Source organism: Amblyraja radiata, chromosome 19, assembly GCF_010909765.2.
Source record: "Amblyraja radiata isolate CabotCenter1 chromosome 19, sAmbRad1.1.pri, whole genome shotgun sequence".
NCBI lineage: Eukaryota > Metazoa > Chordata > Chondrichthyes > Rajiformes > Rajidae > Amblyraja > Amblyraja radiata.
The window spans coordinates 20,970,452-20,986,867 of record NC_045974.1 but is presented as its reverse complement, the minus strand read 5'-3'; the positions used below and the strand labels follow the sequence as shown (position 1 = coordinate 20,986,867).

Sequence of the window (16,416 nt, the reverse complement as noted above, 5' to 3'; positions counted from 1 at the left end):
GCAGTCAATTATACAGCCATTTAATTTCGACTTTGCAAAATCAAAATACTGCCGGAGCTGGATATGGAAAGACCTTGTCCTACTGTTAAAAGTTATTTGTTGGATATAATAGTTACAATAAATGCCAACATGGAATAATAATGTGTGCATTCTGTTTATTCCTGGCCCGTGGTCATTAGTGCTCTGACTGGGCCACCTGGAAACGGCGGGGTAGACCTTTCATCCTTTTGGAGATTGGGTGAAGGTTTCCCCAAGGCACTGCTGGTGGGGAGACCCAGTACACTCTTCTAGGGTAGAAGATTCTCACACTTTGTCACACACCTTCTATCAGTGAGCCAGTTATGAATGCATACAACCAAGTTGCATTGGGCAGCACAGTGGCGCAGCGGTAGAGTTGCTGCCTCACAGCGCCAGAGACTCGTGTTCGATCCTCTCTGTGTGGAATTTGTACATTATCTCTGTGACCGCGTGGGTTTCCTCCAGGTGCTCTGGTTTCCTCCACATCCCAAAGACGTGCAGGTTTGTAGTTTAATTGGCTCCGGTAAAAATTGTAAATTGTCCCTAGTGTGTAGGATAGTGTAAGTGTACTGGGATCGCTTGTCAGCTCAGTCTCAGTGGGCCGAAGGGCCTGTTTCCGTGTTGGATCTCTAGTCTAAAGTAAATTTTAAAGTCTAAGGGAAAGTCACTGTCAATTCCATACATCTTAATCTTCTAGATCAGCCTATGATGGGGAACTTCTTCAAATGCCTAACTCCATGTAGACAATACATATCCTCCCTACCCTCATCAATCACCGATTTCAACAATACCATAGGTACACACAATTGCTGGGGAAACTCAGCGGGTGCAGCAACATCTATGGAGCGAAGGAAATAGGCGACGTTTCGGGCCGAAACCCTTCTTCAGACTCAATACCATGTTCTGCTGTTGATTGGAGCGATGTCTTGTTATCCCCAATTTTACCACAGGGTGGCAGGCATTGCTTAAACATGGCCTGGTTCTGACTGGCCAGTTTATTGGCATCTTTAGACTTTTGACCAGAGATACAGAGCGGAAACAGGCCCTTCGGCCCACCGAGTCCGCACAGACCAGCAATCACCTCGTACACTGCCACTATCCAATACACTGGGGACAATTTACAATTCAATCAAAGCTATGTAACCTACAAATATGTACATATTTGGATTGTGGGAGGACACTGGAGCACCCGGAGAAACCCACGCGGTCACAGTGAAAACTACAAACTCCCTACAGCCAGCACCCGTAGCCAGGATCGAACCTGGGTCTCTGGCGCTGTGAGGCAGAAAAAACCCGAGCACTGTACAACCGTGCCACAGTGAGGTACAGATACAATGTAAGCCTTGAGCAAAACGCAAAGTGACGGAGGAACTCAGCAGGTCAGGCAGCTTATGTTCAAGTTCAAGTCTATTACCATACACACAAGAGTGACACAGCTGCTACCTCACAGCGACAGAGACCCGGGTTCTGACTTCGGGTGCTGTCTGTGTATGTTCTTCCTGTGATCGCGTGGGTTTCCCCCGGATGCTCCGGTTTTCCCCCAAACCCCAGAGTACGTGCAGGTATTGTCATCTGTAAAATTGCCACTAGTGCGTAGGGAGTGGATGCGAAACTACTATCGTACTAGTGTGAACGGGTGATCCATGGTCAGTGTGGATTTGGGGGGCCTGTTTTCATGCATTTTCCATGTACCTCTAAACTAAACTAAAGCGGGGTATAGGAACTTAGTGGGCCAGGCAGGTGGGGATAGGATGGGAATGGAGTACAGGAGAGAGGAGTTCGACGGAGAGCTGAGGTAGGGAGAGAGGAAGAGGAGGGAGATGAGAGGATGGAGGGAGGAGATGGGCAGGTGGAGCAGGGAGGGAAAGGGTTGAGAGAGGGGAGGAGAGGAGAAGGGATGGGCGGACGGAGCAGGGAGGGAGGGAAGGGTGAGAAAGGGAGAGGGTGGGAAAGGAGGAGGTGTGATAGGGAGAGGGTTGGTGGAGGGAGAGGTCTGAGGGGTGAGCTCGTCAGCTGCCCTTGAAACAAGCCCAGACACGCGTGGAACGAGTCGGCCTCCCTCCCTCCCTCCCACCCCCGGCGGCCGGAGCAGACTGGGGCCGCGCGTCTCCGGCGGGGGCTCCGCTGCGCTCAGGCGGGGCCGGGGGTAAAGGAATATCCGGGAGAGTTACTCCACGTCTGTGCCGGCACCTCCTCACCCCGGCAGTGTACGGCCGGCAACGCGGCTCACATCCACCCCGTGACAGCGTCAATGAGCAGGAACGCGACTACAGGGATCCGAGGAAAGGTAGCCGTTAATGAATTGCCTTAGATGCTTAGCTTAAGAGTTGTTGGCAGAAATATAACATTAATACTGCACTGTTGTTTATACTGTGGAGATTAATCCAGGCACGATGCCGCACTCTTTGGGTGAAAGTTATACTAAATGAAAGAATTGCTTAATAGTTTCAAGTGGGGCGGGTTTTTTACGCTTGAAATCGGGATGTTTCTCGGAGTTTAAGTGATTACAAAGAGTTGGGATAGAGACACAAGGAACTTCAGGTGTTTTGAAGCTGGAGCAAAACACAAAGTACTGGAGGAACTCAGTGGGTCAGGAATGGACAGGCGATGTTTCAGGTCGGGACGCTCTCTATTTGCCTGCACATATGCTGCCCGGCCCGCTGAGTTCCTCCAGCACTCTGTGCTACACTGGGACGCGCTGGGGTTGCGACGTATTGTCTAATTTCAATTCAATGTCCAGCCTTGAAGCGACCGAATCTCCGCGGGAGGAACGGGCTGGGCGTTAACAAGGGCGTTAGATTCATTCCTCATTCGCGTTGAGCAAAATGACAATTCTTTATCACTGCCTATCAACCTCTCCGGCTAACGAAATTAACTCCGCGCTCGGAATTTAATTGTTTGGAGGTTTAAAAAAAAATGCAATTCCAATTTCCTGGCCACCAAGCCAAGTTTTTTTTCCCCTTAACCTGATTTGACATTGAACGCAAGATAGACACAAAAAACTGTAGTAACTACGCAGGTCAGGCAGCATCTCTGGAGAAAGGGAAGAGGTGACGTTTCGGATCTAGACCCTTCTTGAGAAATCTGAAGAAGATACACACACACACAGACACACACACAGAGACACACACACAGAGACACACACACACACACACACACAGACACACACACAGACACACCGACACACACACACACCGACACACACACACACCGACACACACACAGACGCACACACAGACACACACACACACACACAGACACACCGACACACACACACACACACACACACACTCACACACACACACACACACCGACACACACACACACACACACACACACACACACACACACACACACACACACACACACACACAGAGACACACACACACAGACACACACACACAGACACACACACACAGACACACACACACACAGACACACACACACACACACACAGACACACACACACACACACACAGACACACCGACACAGACACACAGACACACACACACAGACACACACACACAGACACACACACACACACACACAGATACACACACACACACACACACACGTTATAGGAGTACAAGTAAGCCATTCGGCCCATCCAGTCTACTCCGCCATTCAATCATAGCTGATCCATGTCTCCTATTCCCATTTTCCTGCGTTCTCCCCATAACCCTTGACACCCGAAAGGTCAACTATTCTTTTTTTCCAGAGATGCTGCCTGACCTGCTGAGTTACTCCAGCTTTTTGTGTCCATCTTCGGTTTAAACCAGCATCTGTGGTTCCTTCTTTGACATTGATTCCCCAGTCCTTTAGATGTCAATTCACAATCTGATTCCTTGGGGAGGTTATGATCTTCCCTTTCCAATGCCCAAAGCCTGATTCCCTCTGGAAATGGGGCACCTTTCTCACCAGTAACTTGCTGGGTAAAGGAATAGTTAGACCAAGACGCACCTACCTGTGAGATGGTTACCTGTCAGAGCAGAGTCTGTGTGAATCAAGCTGAGGCATGTGAGATACACTAAGAATCAACAGCTACTTGAGAGGCAACTTTTTTACACTGAAGGTGGTGGGTATATGGAATGAGCTGCCAGAGGAGGTAGATGAGGCAGGTACTATACATAACATTTGGGCAGGTGCATGGATAGGATAGGTTTAGGAGTAGCTGCACAACAGTTGAGTTGCTGCCTTACAGTGCCAGAGACCCAGGTTTGTTCCTCACCTCAGTTACTGTCTGTACGGAATTTGCACATTCTCCCTGTGACCGCGTGGGTTTCCTCCCACATTGCAAAGACGTGCAGGTTTGCAGGTTAACTGGTGTTGGTAAATTGTCCCTAGTGTGTGGGATAGAACTAGCATTTGGGTGCTCGTTGGTCAGTGTTGGCTCTGTGGGCCGAAGGGCCTGTTTCCATGCTGTATCTCTAAAACTAAAACTAAAAGACAGATATGGGCCAAACACAAGCAGGTGGGACTAGTAGTTGGGGAATGTTGATTGGCATAGGCAAGTTGGGCTGAAGGGCCTGTTTCCACACTCCATGACTCTGTGTGTTGGTGTGCAAGGAGATGAGGTTAGAGAATGGGACACCACCGGGTGTAACGTACATGGAGAGTAGATGAGCCCTTGATGTCAGCCAAGTGCATGCTCATATTGAGAGAGCTCCGTCATTCAAATATAGAACACAGAACCATATAATTATGTATCTATGTATCTAATGGAAACATCTTCTCCACATCCACTCTGTCCAGGCCTTTCACTATTCAGTAAGCTTCAATGAGGTTCCCCCTCATCCTTCTAAACTCCAGCGAGTACAGGCCCAGAGCCTTCAACCCAAACACCCCTGGGATCAATCTCGTAAACCTCCTCTGGACCCTCTCCAACGCCAGCACATCCTTCCTCAGATATGGGGCACAAAAATCCAGGAGGTTTGAGTGATTAGGTTTGGTAGTGATTATTGGAGTGGAATTGGAGATCTTGGAGCACTCCAGGGTTGGGGGAGAAGATGGTTCGGCAATGGGGAGGAGATGGTGGGGAGATTATATTTCACTGGAAAACAAGAATGTAGGCTTTAAAAATCAGAGGTATTGCGTAACCAGCAGACAGCACAGGCTGGGGTGAAAGGCGAACGGGACAGAGTGCATGTTAGGACACTGCCTGTATTTTGGATGAGCTCAAGGTTTCGGCTGAAATGCTCTGACGGCAGTCCACGCTAGCCAAACATAGTCTGCTGGGCGACGCAGTGGTGCACAGTGACTATTATCTCCTATCTCCACAGGCCGCTAGGATGGTGCTGCACTCCTGGCCCTCTGTGCTCTACCTGATGCTGTGTGCACTGGCCGTGAGCGGGGCGAGAGCCAGCCCAGAGACCCTGTGCGGGGCCGAGCTCGTGGATGCTCTGCAGTTCGTCTGTGGCGAACGAGGATTCTACTTCAGTAAGTTCAACTCCTTCCTACATCGGTCGCCGTGCTTGAGAATCTCCCTCTCTCTCTCTCTCTCTCTCTTCTTACTTACAGATTCAAGATTTAGAAGGAACATTTTTAATAGGACAACTTTTTCACACAGTGGGTGCTGGGTATATGGAATGACCTGTGGAGGAGATAGTGAGGCTGTACTATAACAGCATTTAAAGGATACTTGGACAGGTGCATGGGTAGGAATAGTGAGAAGGATGTGGGCCAAACATGGGCATGTGGGATTACTGAAGATGGCGCATCTTGGTGGCATGGGCAAGTTGGACTGAAGGGCCTGATTCCTGACATTTACACCCCTGGGGTTTGGTTGAGAAGTCGGCTGTTCACTGCATTATTCAACTGCATTCACAATTTGTCAGTTAGATCTATCTGCACCAACCCCTAGATTTTTTACCAGGGTGGAAATGTCAAAGACTAGAGGGCATAACTTTAAGATGAGATGCAAGGAATTACAGATGACGGGTTTACATAAAAAGGACTCAAAGTACTAGAGTAGCTCAGTTGGTCAGTCAGCATTTCTGGAGAACATGGATAGGTGACGTTTTGGGGCTGAAGAAATGTTTTGACGCAAAACCTCATTTATCCATATTCTCCAGAGATGCTGCCTGAGCCATTGTGTTATTTCAGCATTTTATGTCTTTTCGAGCTTTTAGCAGTTTGAAAAAGATGTGCAGGGAAAATTTAAAAGATGTTTAAAAGAAACGTGCGGGACAAGTTTTTTTTGGGGGGGTGCCTGGAAAGTGCTGTCAGGGGGTAGATACGATAGTGGAGTTTAAGAGGCTTTTAGATTGGCACATGGATATGCAGGGAATGGAGAGATATGGATTGTGTCAAGGTACAGAAGATTTGTGTACGCCATAATCATACTGAATGGCGGTGCAGGCTCAAAGGGCCGAATGGCCTGCTCCTGCACCTATTTTCTATGTTTCTATTAGTTTTATATTGGCATCATGTTTATTGTGGGCAGAAGGGCCTGTTCCTGTACTGTACTGTTTTATGTTCTACACCTGTACCTGCCTTCTCGCCATACCCCCTGATCCCTTTAGCCACAAGGGCCACATCCTCTCTTAAAACTCCCTCTTAAATATAGCCAATGAACTGGCCTCAACTACCTTCTGTGGCAGAAGGTAAAACCTGGCTTGTGATTCCACAACGTCCTGACTTATCCTTTCCTGCAACCCAATATTTCTACTTCATCTCCATATCTCCCGATTTGCCTCAGTAACCATCGATGGAAGGCCAGCCATTCAGTCTATTTTAGGCTGAGATTAGTATTCTCAGTCTTGAATAAACTCAGTGGTGAACAACGAACATCATACAGCACAGTAACCGGCCCTCCGGCCCACAATGTCCGTGCCGAACATGATGCAGAATTAATCTAGTCTCCCCTGCCTGCACATGATTCATATCCCTCCATTCTCATGAGCCTCTTAAATGTCACTATTGTATCTGCCTTCACCATCTCCCCGGCAGGGTGTTCCACCTGCCACATCCCATACATCTCCTTTAAACTTTGTCCCCTCACCTTAATGCTATATCATAAAGTCATCGAGTCATACATCATGGAAACAGGCCCTTTGGCCCAACTTGCCCATGCCGACCAAGGTGAACCATCTATACTAGTCCCACTTGCCTTTGTTTGGCCCATATCCGTCTAAACCTACGCCCTCTAGTCTTTGATATTTTCAACCTTCTACCCTTTCTATGTCCATCGTAATTTTATATACTTCTATCGAATCTCCTTTAACCTCTGATCTTCCAGACAAAACATTCCAACATCTCCTTTTAGCTAAAACCCTGTAATTCAGACATCATTCTGGTAAACCTCTTCTACACCCTCTTCAAAGCCTCAGCATCTTGTTAGTATCCACAGCCTCCAGCGTAGAAAATTCCAAAGAGAGACACAAAATGCTGAAGTAACTCAGCGGGACAGGCAGCGTCTCTGAAGAGAAGGAATGGGTGACGTTTCGGGTTGAGACACTTCTTCTTGTGGGAGGGAAGAGGAGATGAGTCTATCTAGAAAATTGCAAAGCTATGCCGTCTCCTCATTGACTCTCTGCTCCCTGGATCTAGGCATGTTCATCTGACGAAATTTTGGAAAGGGTGCTGAGAAGGTTTGCCCGAATGATGCCTGGGCTAGTCATTAGCCACAGGGAGAGATTGGACAGACTTGGATTATTTTATCTGCAACACTGGAGGTTGTGGGGAGTCCCGATAGAAGTTTATACAATTGAGAGGCATAGATGGAACATTCAAATACCAGATGCATAGCTTTTGGGTGAGAGGGACAAAGTTTAAAGGAGGTGTGAGGGCAAATTGTTTATTACAGAAAGAATGACGAGTGCCTGAAGCGTGCTGCCAAGGGCAGCAATGGGAGAAGATAAGCTAGTGGCATTTCAGAGATGTTTGAATTGGCATGTGGATATGTAGGGGATGGAGAGATATGGATTGTTTGCAGGAAGATAGGAGGTTATCTTGGCATCATGTTCAGCACAGATATTGTGGACCGAAGGGTCTGTTCATGTGCTGTCATGTTCTATGTTTCATGAAACAACTCTTTAGCAATCACAGTGAATTTCTGAAATTCTGAAGAAGGATCTCGACCCAAAACGTCACTCATTCCTTCTCTCCAAAGATGCTGCCAGTCCCGCAGATTTACTCCAGGGTCTATCTTCGGTGTAAACCAGCATCTGCAGTTCCTTCCTACACAATGAATTTACAAATGGTCTGAAATCCACCTGATAGAGACGCACTGTAGTAACGCACCTCAGATTCTTGGTCAGAGCCTGCCACACCTGTGACCTTTGTCACCAAGAAGGCACATGTGAACTTGCCTCTTCTGGAGACGTTGCCTTTCCTTTATCTCACCTACTCTGTGGAAGCAACTCAGCAAGTGATTGATTTGCCACCGTAAAGCACCGCAGCTGGTAGACCCACTGCCCCACAGTGCCAGAGACACGGGTTTGATCCTGAACTCGGGTTATATCTGTGCGGAGTTTGCACGTTCTCCCGAGAGAACAATCCTCACCTCCCATCTACTGCACTGGAGACATTCGGAATATCCTTAAGCTGGACTTGATCTTGCACTAAACGTTGATTCCCTTTATTCTGTATCTGTACACTGTGGGTGACTTGATTATAATCATGTATAGTCCTTCTGCTGACTGGATCGCGTGGAACAAAAAGCATTTCACTGTACCTCAGTACACATGACAATAAACTAAACTAATCCAACCAAACTCCCTGTGACAGTGTGGGTTTCCTCCGGATGCTCCGGTTTCCTCCCACATCCCAAAGACGTGCGGGTTTGTAGGTTCATTGGTTTCTGTCAATTGCCCCTGGTGTGTAGGGAGTGGATGTGGAAGTGGGATAATGTGGAACTCGTGTGATCAAGTGATCGATGGTCAGCATGGGCTCAGTGGGCCGAAGGGCCTGGTTCCCTTGTGTATCTTTCAAACAAACTGTGGCCCTTGTCAGTCACGGCCACATCCTGTGAATTAATTTTATAAAAGTATTTGTTACAGAACCTCATTACACACTGATGGTTTGAATAAAAAAAGTTGAAAAGTGATATGTTTACTTGAGTTGATATTGTCACGTGTAGTGAGATACAGTGAAAAGTGTTTGTTTGTGTGCTATCCAGTCAAAGCAAAGTGAAGTCACCCATCCTTTATCTCCAGAGATGCTGCCTGACCCACTGAGTTACTCCAGCACTTTGTGTCTATCTTTGCTATACACCAGCATCTACTGGTATTTGTTTCTAAAGAAAAGACTGTACATGATTACACTCAAGCTGTCCACGGTGTACAGATAAAGGATAATGGTCACAGATAGTTAGCACTGATAAATATAATAAGTTTAAGATCCTGATTAAAATCTCCAGGGGGAGTTTGAAGCTGCAGACTTCTACACCGAATAAATCTGTCACATCTGGCGATTAATAAATGTGCCAGCCCTGTCGATTCCGAGTAGTAAATTATCTCGTGAACATCCACCTTCTAACATTGGATGGGCAATTTAAGCCAAAAGCTTGACAAAAACATGCGCTTCCTGTCCAGAAATAGGTTTTGTACAACACAGCGATTCTTCTTCCAAGTAATTATTTTTTTGGCGCAAGCCTCAGGCTGGGGCTCCAGCCCTGAATCAAGGCTGGGGATTCTGGCAGGGACCAGGGTCTCAGATGCACTGCCAGACTCTCAGATGATGCATCAAATCATCAGTGCCTTTGGCCTTCTAACTGTCGAAGGAACTTGTGGCTTGAGATATAAAACAATTTGTTGAGTGGGAACAGTGGGGAAACACTGGCCATTCAGCCCAAACATTTCATACTGTTCATAGACAGAAAGTGATGGAGTACCTGACTACGGGTGCTGCCTGTACGGAGTTTGTACGTTCTCCCCCTGACCACGTGGGTTTTCTCCCACATTGGCTTTGGTAAAAATTGTAAATTGTCCCTAGTGTGTAGGATAATGTTACTGTATGGGGATCGCTGGCCGTTGTGGACTTGGTGGGCCAAAGGGCCTGTTTCAGCATTGTATCTCTAAACTAAACTAACTCAGTGGGTCAGTCAGCATGTCCGGAAACATGGAAAGGTGACGTCTTGGGTTGGGACCCTTTTATTTCTGCTCTGCATTATCTCCCAGCCTCCAACAGCTTCTCTTCCTTTCTTCCTTTAGTAGTCAATAGATCTACACTATTCCCCTCTAACACTCGCCATGGACCCAGTTCCACATTCCCTTGCTTCTCTGGGTAAAGAAATGTCTGAATTCGCTGTCTCCTTCACTGCTGCTAATCTTATTTACGTGGAGGCACAAGGAACTGCAGACGCTAGAATCTTGAGCGAAGCACAAAGTGCTGGAGGAACTCAGCGGGTCAGGCAGCATCTGTGAAGGGAATGGGCAGATGATATTTTAAGTTAGGATCCTTCTTCAGACGGAATGGACAGGTGACACTTTAGGTCAGGACCTTTCTTCAAACTAAATTGATAGATTTCAAGTCAGGACCCTGCGTTAGACTGAATGGATAGGTGACTTTTTGGGTCGGGAACTTACTTCAGACCCAAAGAAAGGTCCTGATCCAAACTTTGTCTGTCCATTCCCAAACGCGGGCAGGTGGGACTAGTGTAGATGGGGCATGTTGGTTGGCCAGGACAAATTTCTGTGTTGCATGAATCCATAAGGGGCGGCACAGTGGCGCAGCATTAGAGTTGCTGCCTCACGGCCCCAGGTTTGATCTTGACTATGGGTGCTGTCTGTACAGAGTTTGTACTTTCTCCCTGTGACCGCATGAGCTTTCTCCAGCTGCTCTGATTTCCTCCCACATTCCAAAGATGTACAGTTTTGTAGGTTAATTGGCTTCTCTGAGTTGTCCCTAGTGAGTAGGATAGAACTAGTGTACAGGTGATGACAGGTCGGTGCAGACTCAGTGGGCTGAAGGGCCAGTTTCCTCGCTGTAATACTAACACTAACCTAACCCACCACTTTTCTAGAGTGGTGAACAGACTGCAGTTTGTTCAGCCCTTCCAGTCAGGTCTGTTCTGTATCTCTCGTGTCGACGCTCTTGATGGTAAACCTTTATCCGCCACCGTGCAGACTGGAACGTAAGGCGTGTGCTTTCACCCTGCCCCACCCTCCCCCTGCAGACAAACCCACGGGCTACAGGTCGAATGTGCGGAGGCCACACCGAGGGATCGTGGACGAGTGCTGCTTCCAGAGCTGTGACCTCAAGCTGCTGGAGATGTACTGTGCAAAGCCCCAACGACCAGACAGTTCCCTCCGCATCCAGAGGCACACAGAGAAAGGACAGAGGGTAAGAGCCGGTCCTGCCCCACTCGCCCTCCCTCCTGCCACCTGCCACCCCGCCACATCCTTTCAAAATAACGGGACGTACCTTTAGAAAAGATAGAAAGGAACATACTGCCGGGGATGGTGATGGAGGAAGATAGGATAGTGGCATTTGAGGCCAGTGGCGCAGCGGTAGATTTGCTGCCTTACAGCGCCAGAGACCCAGGATTCATCCTGACTACGGGTGCTGTCTGTTCTGTTCTTTTCTCCTGCTTTCCTCCCACACTCCAAAGACGTACAGGTTTTGTAGGCTAATTGGCTTGGTATAATTGAAAATTGTCCCTTGTGTGTGTAGGATAGTGCTAGTGTGCAGGAATCGCTGCTTGGCGCGGGCTCGGTGGGCCGACGGGCCTGTTTCCATGCTGTGTCTCTAAATTAATGGTCCCAACCCGAAACATCACCCATCCTTTTTCTCCAGAGATGCTGCCTGACCCACTGAGTTACTCCAGCACTTTGTGCCTATCTTTAGAAAGCAGATGAGATGGAATTTCTTTAGCCAGAGGGTGGTGAGTCTGTTGAATTCATTGCCACCGATGGCGATGGAGGCCAAGTAATTGGGTATTTTTAAGGTGGGGATTGGCAGGTTCTTGATTCGTAGGGGTATCAAGGGTTATGGGGAGAAGGCAGGAAAATGGGGTTGAGAGGGAAAGATAGATAGATCAGCCGGGATTGAATGGTGGAGTAGATTTGATGGGCCTAATTCTGCTGCCATGACTTATGAACATCTATTCTAGTTTAGAGGTACAGCATGGAAATAGGCAAGTCGGCCCACTGAGTACGCCGACCATCAATACTAGTTCTATGTTATCCCACTTTCTCATCCACTCCCTACACACTAGGGACAATTTACAGAGGGCCAATTAATCTACAATCCTGCATGTCTTTTCGATGTGGGAGGACACCGAATAACCCGGAGAAAACCCATGTGGTCACAGGGAGAATGTGCAAACTCCACACACACACACAGACAGCACCCATGGTCAGGATCGAACCCGGGTCTCTGGTGCTGTATAGCAGCAACTCTACTGCTGCGTTACTGAGCCCGCCCTCTAAGGTCTCAGGATATCTATTGCCAAGACACAACCTAAATCTGATCCACTATCAATCAGTTAGAATTTGGTTCAAATATAGTGTTTCTGCTGCAGAGAAAGTGCAGATCATTAAAAAAACATTGCAAGGATTGTAATGAGGTCGTTTGGAAGATTGAGTTCAGGAATTCATCCTTGGCTTCTGAGAGGTTGATTCAAGGGTCTGGTACAGCAGGTGAAGCTGCAAGTGTCTTAAGACAGCCAGCACTCGTTCATGATGCTAAAATCGTTCTCATTCCTCTGGTGTTACAGGAGAACATTTGGAGGAACCCCAGCCGAGCGAATGCCAGTGCCGTCAACAGGAATTATCGAATCTGAGCTGGGAGGGCCACGTGCCCGGGGCTGCTGGAGGTGGATTGGTTCAGTGGGCTCGGTGTAAATGTCACCAATGATTGGAGTCGCCGTCTGGTTACTAGTTATGAAAGGATACTGATCGACACCAGAACTCTCTCAGTCGAGCCGTGCAAGTTCTACCAAGTAATCGCCGTTCCTGGACAACTGTTTCCTGGGGCAAAGTGTAGGACTGGACAAACAATGCCTTTGTGTTCCTAATAGAGTTCCCAGCAGTTTCTCGTTCATGGCCGGTGCCCGGACTGTTACCGTACCCACCTTGCACAAGGTGGTAACGATGTGGACTTCATTTTAACCCGTGCCCTTTTATTGCGACAGCTTTTCTTTTTAACATTATCTATGGATTGGACTCGAGACACTTGGCACTGCAAACCAATTTTTATGTAAGCTGCAACTTTGAAAAGCATTCATTTCCAGTTAGGAGTACAGTTGATAAAGAAATGACTACTTTTGATCTCTGCTTTAGAGGGGGGGGAGGTGATAGAATGGGATGAGGTATAATTGACTGGGGGTATAAGCTAGAGGATCAAGTTTGGGGTACTGCCAATCTATCCAGGTGACATATACATAATGGCAATGAGCTATCACCAAAAAAGAAAATGGAGACCTGGTTCCAGGTATTTTCTAAATATTTGCAGTATAAGTTGGACTGTTGATTTTTGTAACAGCAAATATTGTTAGGCTACAGGGCACAATCTGATATCATTCTGCAGATAACCCAAATCCCTGCCAAAAAAGTGAAAGTTGACCTTTAATCCGTATCGTTGTTAAGTTGGATTTCTCTGAACTTGAAGTTTGTATCCAAAAGATAAGTTTCTAACTCAATTCTGCAGCCAGAGATGCTGACCTTCAATCTGGTGTGGAATCTGGCCACTCATACCCTTGCTCGGAGAATATAAAGGCAGCAACTCAAATTAATCTAACTTTTTTTTTGTCACCAAACTTTCCATCGTGTCTTTACAATTGGGACATCAGCATTTTGAGACACGTGGGGGGGGGGGGGGGGGGGGGGGGTGTTGGTGTTGGTGAAATTGGACTGGCAGAAGATGGCTAGTGCATCATCATTCCTTCGTTTTACATGAATTCACATTTCTTCAGCTGCAGTCTCCATCTCCCTGTGGGGTAGAACTGACAACACACACCCTAACAGATGTCACCTCTATACGTGAGGTTGTTACAATAAGGGGTGCAACTTTGGAAGCCTACCAGAGAATGCATTTGCACTGGGTTCATGTCTCTGTTTTTCATTGCCTGAGACCTTTTGTGAATACATGTTCTCGACATTATTGTAGCAACCTTCAAGAGTGCACAAGAGGTCCAATTTGATGTCCTGGCACAGGATAAACGGGGTGGAGTTTGTATAGCCATTAACCTAAACATTAACAATTCATAGACGGGGCTGATATAAGAGTCTGCTTGTTTTAAATATCTACATTTTATGTAACGAGGGGACATATTTGATTTGTAGCGGAATATTCAACTTGTTCTGTTAAAAGGTGCTATTGTGTTGTTTGATTGAGAATGTATTTGACATGAATGTAAGAGTAATACGTTTTATGTAACAAAATGCTGAAACTTCTTTTGAGATCTTTAGTCTTTAGATTTTAGAGATACAGCGCGGAAACAATCCCTTCGGTTCGACGTGTCTGCGCCGACCAGCACTAGCACTATCCTACACACTAGAGACAATTTTTACAATTACCAAAGCCAACTAACCAAAAGACCTGCACGTCTTTGGAGTGTTAGAGGGAACCGGAGCACCCAGGGAAAACCCATGCTGTCACGGGGAGAACGTACAAACTCCGTATAGACAGCACCCATAGTCGGGATCGAACCCGGGTCTCTGTTGCTGTAAGTCAGCAGCTCTACCGCTGTGCCACCATGTCGCCCCAATGTTGTATGAAGTTTTGTCTAGACTTGGCCAGAGATGCCTCGTTCTAGTCCTATATCGTGGTACATAACAGCTCCTACACTGCCGTATAACTGTTCACCTTCACAGCAGGGGCCCTGGTTGTGAAATACTTTCTTGAATATTGCCCACTGCTGAGGAATTAACTACCTTCAATTACCTTGCCAATAATTCCTTAACAGCCAGGTTTCCGTTGGTCCCTGGGAGAATCTACCCGTGAAGATGTTTCAGTCCAATTGTTGAGAAGGTCCATGCAAAAGAGACGACTTTACACTTTAGAGAAACAGCGTGGAAATAGGCACGCGCCGACCAGTGATCACCCCATTCACTGGTATTATCCTACATACCAGGGACAATTTACAATTTGCAGAATCAAATTAACCTACAAACATGTACGTCTTTGAAGTTTGGGTGAGACACCACAACAGTCACGGGGAGATGGAGTTGATCTAGATGAGGAAAACTGGAAGAAACAAGTGAGACACATGAGGAACTGCAGATGCCGGTTTACAAAAAAAGACACAAAGTGCTGGAGTGACTCAGCGTGTCAAGCAGCGTCTGCAGAACATGCAGAGGTGACATTTTGATCAGGACCCATCTTCAGACAGATTATGGAGGGGGTGGGGGAGAAGGAGAAATTTGGAAGAGGTGGGGGCAGGATAAAGCCTGGTGAGTAATAGGTGGATACAAGTGATAGGCTGATGGTTGGACAAAGGCCAGAGATGAAGAGACAATATGTGAGATTAGTATCTATGAGGTGCGAATTGTGAGCCAGAGGAAGGAATATCGGTGGAAGGGGATGGGAAGAAATTTATGCAAATCCAGGTGGGGCCACAGGGAACAGATGGGATGGAGGGGGGGGGGGGGGGGGGTGGGGTGTTAGTAGGTTAGTTACTTGAAATTGGAGAGAGCTGGGTTGGTGAGAGCCTACTGGGTCAAGTGGCCTGTTTGAGACCTGCACTTGGCTGGCCTAGTGTCATTAACTGCTTAGTGTTGGAAAACAAAGAGGGAAATGAAGGCGTTTACCACATCTGATATGTATTCCAAAGTTTTGGATTCACAGCCATTGATTTGACTGAAACAAATGGGGTTAAAAGGTGTGGACTTGTGTGGGTGGGGCAGTGTGTGGGTATGCATGTGTGGCTGTGTGTGGGTTGGTGGGTATGAGTGTGTGGGTGGGTGAATGAGAGTCTGTGTATGGGAGGGTGTGGGTGTCTATGTGTCTGCGTGGGTGTGGGTGGGTTTGCGTGTGTGGGTATGTGTGTGCGCGGGTGTGTGTGTATGGGGCAGTGTCTGCGTCTATATGGGGCAGTGTGTGTGTGTATATGGGGCAGTGTGTGTGTGTATATGGGGCAGTGTGTGTGTGTGTATATGGGGCAGTGTGTGTGTGTATAAGGGGCAGTGTGTGTGTGTGTGTATATGGGGAAGTGTGTATGGGGCTGTGTGTGTGTATATGGGGCAGTGTGTGTGTGTGTGTGTGTATATATATGAAACAGTGTGTGTGTGTATATGGGGAAGTTTGTATGGGGCAGTGTGTGTGTGTGTGTATGGGGCAGTGTGTGTGTATGGGGGAGTGTGTGTGTAAAATACAGGGCTGCCAACTCACGCATTGAGCATGAGAATCATGCATTTGGCCAAATTCTCACGCTCTCACGCTGATCACAAATTTCTCACGCTCTGGCGAGTATCTACTGCATGGGCCACGGGTGTTGGAGAGCCGGGGCTGAGGGA

The 16,416-nt window shown here is 47.4% G+C and overlaps 1 protein-coding gene across 1 annotated transcript; it reads left to right on the top strand.

Annotated features, from left to right (window-relative positions):
• The first annotated feature begins 2,016 nt into the window (after nt 1-2,016).
• On the top strand, nt 2,017-13,279 carry igf1 (insulin like growth factor 1). The gene is made up of 4 exons (XM_033037938.1): nt 2,017-2,305; nt 5,299-5,455; nt 11,136-11,302; nt 12,678-13,279. The coding sequence occupies exons 1-4, from the start codon at nt 2,270-2,272 to the stop codon at nt 12,741-12,743; spliced, it is 426 nt and encodes a 141-aa protein (XP_032893829.1). The 5' UTR covers nt 2,017-2,269; the 3' UTR covers nt 12,744-13,279.
• The last annotated feature ends 3,137 nt before the right edge of the window (nt 13,280-16,416 follow it).

What these genes read in the sequence shown, in the direction of transcription:
- igf1 (XM_033037938.1), top strand. Translation starts at nt 2,270, where the DNA reads ATGAGCAGGAACGCGACTACAGGGATCCGAGGAAAG. An exon ending in CTACAGGGATCCGAGGAAAG is followed by an intron (nt 2,306 to 5,298) that starts GTAGCCGTTAAT and finishes CTATCTCCACAG; the next exon opens with GCCGCTAGGATGGTGCTGCA. An exon ending in ACACAGAGAAAGGACAGAGG is followed by an intron (nt 11,303 to 12,677) that starts GTAAGAGCCGGT and finishes CTGGTGTTACAG; the next exon opens with GAGAACATTTGGAGGAACCC.